Here is a 6,227-nt window from a genome sequence, read left to right on the forward strand (position 1 = left end):
CACGGGCCGGCGGGGGGCGGCAGCCAATGCGCGGGGCCGCCGCGCCAGGTGCTGCGGGATGGGGATGCGGGGCGGGGCGCGGGAGTCGCTCCGCGCCTTCCCACTGCGGTCCAGGCAGGGCGCGAAGAGGGGCGAGGGCTGGGGGAGCCTGCCTAGGGAGGGGTGGGGGGCGCTTCAAAACCGAGGCGGCTGCTAAGGGACGTGCGGGGGTGTGAGGGTCGGGGGATGCGGGAGCGAGGGGCTGCAGATCGCATCCAGACCTCGCCGCCCATCCGGAGCCCGGGCGCGGCAGGGCGGACCCACCAGCTTGCCGCCGCCTCTTCTCGACGGGGTGTCCGGGCGGGGCGGGGCGCAGCCGGGGCACTGCTCGGAGGAAGCTCGCAGCCACGGGTGTCACAGTGTGAGAAAGGAGCGGTGGGAAGGGTTCCTTGCCGCTCCTTGGAAGCCCAGAGTTTAATACGAGCAGCCCCCGAGGAGGGCGGAGGGTGAGGAGGTGACTCGCCATCCTCATGTCCTGCCTCGCCGAGGCGGAGATGCTGGAGCAGGGGCCGTCCCGGCCCTTTCCGCGCCCCCCGGAGTGGGGACTCTTACTGCGGCGGGGAGCCTGGGACTCGGGCCGCCCCGCAGAGCTCTCCTCCCCGCGGGAGAGGGTCCGGGCTACCCGGCGAGCCAGCTCTGTACCAGCTGCTCATTTGCCCCGCTTCTTGCGCTCTTTCCTCCGCACCGTCCGCACCGTTCCTCTGTCCCGGGATGCCTCCCAACCTCACCGGCTATTACCGCTTCGTCTCCCAGGAGAACATGGACAGTTACCTGCGGGCTTTAGGTAATGCCACCCTCCCCACCACGCTCCCTTCTATCTCCAAAAAGTTAGGAGTCGAGAAGGGGAGGAAGGGATTTAGGAATCCTCTGGTTCTTCTGTCTGCGACCATCACTTTTGTGCTGTAGTAGTAGGGGGAAGGAGGTACCACGGCTGGTGCTCCCTGGCTAAAAGAGTGGAGGAGCTTTGCTGAAAGAGTGCAGGAGCTCTGTTGGAGGAAGGGCCCAGGTGATCCACACATCTCTCTCTCTCTCTCTCTCATCCTTCAGATATAAACGTGGTCCTGCGAAAACTGGTTTGTCTGCTGAAGCCTGACAAAGAGATCATTCACACGGGAGATCACATGGTCATCCGCACCATCACCTCCCTGCGGGACTACGTGATGGATTTTGACCTGGGAGTCCAGTTTGAGGAAGACTTGGGACCTGTGGATGGACGCAAGTGCCAGGTGAGAAACCCACGCAGTGAAGTTTCGCAAGGGACTGGTGTGCTAGGAAGTTCAGAGACTTGCTCAGCTTTTGATTCAAAAACCAGATGAGAGCCCAGCCCAGAGCTGGCATGCCCCTGCAGGTCCAGGAGTAAGTGGTTCTATGAGTAAATCACTCACAGCAAAGGGGATGATCACTAGAGAGCCAGAAGCCCAGAGGACTTTGGGACCCAGAGGATATTATCCTCTAGAGCAAAGCCCTGAAAAGACAGCATGTCAGCCCACTTGGTGGAACTCTGTTGTTGCACTTGGAAGCCAGAGGGTCATTCACCTCCCACAGAGAGCATCACTCCCAAGGAGCCACTAAAGAGACACCAAATCAGGGACTGCATTTGAAATTGTGTTTGAGAGGAACAGCCAGTGACATCACTGCAAACCTATATTGCCAAGATTCACTTGTCTCTGGACTATATCTTCTCCTTTCCTCCTTTTTTTTAGACAACTGTCTCCTGGGAGGGGGATCAGCTGGTGTGTGAGCAGCTAGGAGAGAAGAGGAACCGAGGCTGGAGGCACTGGCTGGAGGGGGACAAGTTGCATCTGGTGAGGAGGGGTCCAGCGCAACTTGATAAATCCTAATTGCAGTGGGTGGGGGGAACACGGTGCGGGTGCTGTAGGCTCTGAGCCAGCCCTGCAGCTTCCTTCCAGCTCCTCTCATACTTCATCCCTGGCTCCCTGGGGACAGCCACCACTTCACACAAACATCCGCCTCCAGGATTTAAAAATTAAACTCAAAAGTTAAACAGGTCAACAAAGGCAATGTCCACTCCCTGCCCTGGAGCTGGACCCACTGAGGTTTTGGGAGGGTCGGCTGTGCAGCAGCATGTGGCCTGCGAGGCTCCAACCAGCAGCAGGAGGGCTGGCAGGACTGCAGCGGAGGCAGCTGGGGAGGGAGAGGAGACGATCTAGCCTAAACTCGTCTTTTGCCCCGCTTTTCCCAGCGCATGACTGCTGAAGATGAGATCTGCGTCCAGGTTTTCCAGAAGGTGAAGTGATCAATCCCCGGAGGGATGCCCGGACGGGACCCTCGCTCCCCAGTATGAAAAAGAAAACGAAATAAGACCCGAGCGAGCCGAGTTCTCCCGCAGTAGTGTGTTTTCTTGTGCCTCGCCACCTCGCCGAGCAGCGGCCGGGCCGGGCCGGGGGTCACGGCGGGGCCGGGCCGGCGGGGAGCGGGAGGCGGGGAGCGGGATGGGCCGGGGCGGGGAGGGCGATGGGCCGCCGGCTGCACGGAGGCTCCTTTCAGAATAAGAGCAGTCGGGGAGGAGCGGCGCGGGGGCTGCCCCACGGCCGGCCCGGCCCCCGCAGCTCCAGCGCTCCTGCTGCCGCCCCCGCCGCAGCCGAACCCCGCGTTGCCCCCCTAGCTCCCCCGGGGATGAGAGGGTCGGTGCCCGAGTGGGCAAGGGTGGCTCAGGCTGCCCCTTCTTCGGTAGCCACCAACACCTGCTGTCTTCTGGGGATGCCGCATTCTTACTGAGGTCCCGGGATCATAGAATCACTCAACAGTTTGGGTTGGAAGGGACCTTAAAGATCATTTAGTTCCAACACCTCCACCATGGGCAGCAACAAATTCAGGAAGAATTTCAGGGAAGGGGTTGTCAGGCACTGGAAGAGACTGTCCAGGGAGGTGGTGGAGTCACCATTCCTGGAAGGTGTTCGAGAAAAGACTGGACATGGCACTTAGTGCCATAATCTAGTTGACAAGGCGGTGATCAGTCAATCATTGATGCACTCAATGATCTTGGAGGTCTTTTCTAACCTAAATGATTCTGTGACACCTTCCACTTAGACAAGGTTGCTTAAAGCCCACTCCAACCTGACCATGAACACTTCCAGGCATGGGGCAGCCACAACTTCTTGAGATCCTCAGTCTGGATGGGTAGAAAACAACACTTCTCCTTCAGTCAGGTATTCTTTCTTAATGCTGTGAAATCTGAGGGCTGGAGCAACTCGACTCATGTTCACTGCACTTCTGAGAAGGTCACATGGGTGAGGAAGGCTCAGGCTCTTTTCCTGGGGTAAGAAACCACGGCTATCCCCTCTAGCCCCAACACTCTCTCTGGCATGGCATTCTTGGTAACGTCTCCCCATGACCATCATAGCTCCCCTGGTTCACAGCTGTCTGGAATTGGAGACCAAGGGGCAGAAACAAAGGAGATGAAGTACCCTGAAAAAGCCAGAACAGGGACAAACAGAGAGGTGTCCTTTAATGATGACACCTCATGGGGCGGGCACAAGCTCACATGCAGTTGTTTCTGAGCAATGCTTGTGATTGCCCCCCAAACAAAAGATGGAATTGTGGGAACGCAAAAATGTGTTGCTACTGACACCACAGAGAAGCAAGAGATTGGCACATTTTGAAAATACAGACCTTTTTCAAGCTGAGAAAATGCCCTTTTTTTTTTTTTTTTTTTTCCTCCAGCACTATTTAAAAATAGTGTTTTCTGAAGAGCTTCTTTTCAGGGCACTGCAAAGTTGAGTGCCATGAGAAAAGCATTACTTCAGAACATGTGATAAGCAAAGGGTTGGGGAGCTGCAGCTGTGCCGACAATGTCAACCTCTGGCTCTTCACAGTTGTCTCAGGACGTACAAGGTGGGAGCACCCTGTCAATATCCACAGGGCAAGAGTGCCACAATCAAACCAGTGAGCAATCATAGCCATGTTATCCAGTATGGCATTTATCTGCTCTGTGCAGACCTCCTCAACCCATCATTCTATCACAAGGAGCCTCTGTGTGATCTTTGTTGTATCACAAAGTTGCAAAAGTCAGAGTTTTGACTAACAGCAGCTGAAGCTGATTGAACTGTTGCCCTCTTCACGCTCTTCCATACCACAAGAGTCCATCTGGGCTGCTTCTGATCCCCAATACCAAGCTCACTTCACGATGTCCAGGCTGGTATCTTCCAGACTGTGTGATCAACAAGTAATCAACTCATTTCAGGTCCTGGACCACAAGCTGGAGCGTACGTTCTGGTTGGATGGCAGACAGCTATTGCCTTCAGGTGGTTAGCCAGACTTCCACTGGCCTGCCAGCCATTCATGTAATTGTCATGTAAGCCATGCTGAGTAGGTTGCTTCTGACTGGCTGCCAGCTGTCATACATATGCATCACAGCCTCTCTTCTTCTGGTTGTGCCAGAGCCATAGATAAGAATCATACGGACTTGATGTGGTCCACAGTAACAATAATCATAAGGGATAGTACTCCAACCTATTCTAGAGCTTCATGTAGTAACTACCAGCACTAGTAATTCACTGTTTTTTCTTTTGTAATCATGCTGGAGCTGTGATGCTCAAGTCAGATGGTGACTTTACACAACAGCACTATATTGCTGAGACATGAACCTGTGGGAAGTGAGGATGCCAGTGCAAGGCAAGGGATGAGGTGTGATATTGGGAGGACACTGTATTTGTTCATGCCCCGTGCTGAGTGGTAGTGCTGCAGAACTGTGTACCTCCCGGGGCATTACATGTGGCTTTGTTCCTTGATTTGGAAGACACAGAAACAGATTACCAAGGTGCTGTGGCTGCTCACCCTCCCATATCAGGGGAAAGACCCACTCTTAAGAGTCTTTTAAGAACCTTATTTTGGTCTAGGTCATCCTCTCCATATCAGCCAGAGCTGCAGGACTGGTACGATTTGTCTGAGCCATTTGACAGCACAGACCTTGCTGTGTGAAGCCCAAGCCCAAAGGCAGAGTGTCCCCAGATGGCTCAAACCAAGCCTTTGGGTACTTTGGGTAGTCAGCCAAGGAGGTTGAAGGTAGAGTGCCCTGGGAAAGGAACTCAGTGTTTACAGGTGAGCCTGGATCTCTGGCCCTAGTGTTCTGTAGGGTAGGTGGTGTAGCTGTAGGAGGCCAAACAGAGGTATTTCTCTGTCCTCCTTGCTTCAGATCTGAGGGTAAAGTATCCAACTCTTCTTCTTCTCAGTGGATGAAAGGGTCTGGTCTGATTTTTAGGGGATAATCTCATTGCTTCTGAGCTGTAGAGCAGGTTTCTTTCAAATGACTTCCTGGAACACACTGTATTCAAAGCAGGAGTCATGCTCCAAGAGAGGATGTTGGCATCTTTGACCATGCTGAAGATCTACGGTTTCTTTACTTTACTCTGATATTGTCTGGATTTATTGTCCAGACCACTTGTCACCAGCTGAGTCAAGCAGGCTGCAAACAGGTACTAGTTTTGGCATTCCATGTTCCTACATGTATTCTGTGGTCTTACATGAATTCTGCCCTTAAGCACAGAAAAGCACAGACATCCTCCTTCCGAGGAAAATTTGGTATTAGGGTATTTCCTGGCTCCTATCTAACATAAAGATTGCACGGGGCATCTGAAGGGGAACGCCACCAGCGGGAGCAGTGGAGCAGGACTGAGGATGCAGCTGTATTGTCTAAATTAGGTGGGTCTATGGGACGTGTTAGAGGTGGGCTGCTCTGGCTAGGCCTATTCCCAGCTAATCACCCTTGCTTCACCAGCTGAAGAACTATCCTATTATCACAGCTTATTTGTTGGGGTGTGAGAAGGAAGTGAAGACATCAGAGATGCACCTTGAAAGTGTTGCAGGACACTCATAAGATTGTTTGTCAAGGACACAATGAAATTATCAGCTTCCTTACAAATGATCCTCAGGCACCTCTGTCTGTCCGTGCTTTGCCAGGGAACACTCTTCCCACTGGTGACCTGCTCATACCAGATCTCTCAAACAGTAGTTTCCAGTATTTCCTAGCTACTTTCCAGACATGGTTCCAGAGTCAAAGCTTCCCTTCTCATGGGATGGTAAGCCAGCAGAACCCACTCTGGCATGACACAGCACAGCAGTGATCCTGCCCAAGTATGTTCATCATGCAGAGGACATATGTGGACATCAGAAGTACTGGGATCATGCCCCTCACTGAATTTTATATCTAATACATGGGGGCATATGGT

General features: G+C 53.5%; 1 protein-coding gene across 1 annotated transcript; it reads left to right on the forward strand.

The window, feature by feature from the left end:
* The first annotated feature begins 613 nt into the window (after nucleotides 1-613).
* On the forward strand, nucleotides 614-2,385 carry RBP5 (retinol binding protein 5). The gene is made up of 4 exons (XM_027885218.1): nucleotides 614-823; nucleotides 1,087-1,265; nucleotides 1,743-1,844; nucleotides 2,243-2,385. Exons 1-4 carry the CDS (start codon nucleotides 751-753, stop codon nucleotides 2,294-2,296), a joined length of 408 nt encoding a protein of 135 aa, XP_027741019.1. The 5' UTR covers nucleotides 614-750; the 3' UTR covers nucleotides 2,297-2,385.
* Nucleotides 2,386-6,227: the final 3,842 nt, after the last annotated feature.

This window comes from Empidonax traillii, unplaced genomic scaffold (assembly GCF_003031625.1).
Source record: "Empidonax traillii isolate 1590-97213 ecotype Southwest subspecies unplaced genomic scaffold, ASM303162v1 scaffold163:size1593379, whole genome shotgun sequence".
NCBI classification, from domain to species: domain Eukaryota; kingdom Metazoa; phylum Chordata; class Aves; order Passeriformes; family Tyrannidae; genus Empidonax; species Empidonax traillii.

What these genes read in the sequence shown, in the direction of transcription:
- RBP5 (XM_027885218.1), top strand. Translation starts at nt 751, where the DNA reads ATGCCTCCCAACCTCACCGGCTATTACCGCTTCGTCTCCCAGGAGAAC. An exon ending in CAGTTACCTGCGGGCTTTAG is followed by an intron (nt 824 to 1,086) that starts GTAATGCCACCC and finishes CTCATCCTTCAG; the next exon opens with ATATAAACGTGGTCCTGCGA. An exon ending in TGGATGGACGCAAGTGCCAG is followed by an intron (nt 1,266 to 1,742) that starts GTGAGAAACCCA and finishes CCTTTTTTTTAG; the next exon opens with ACAACTGTCTCCTGGGAGGG.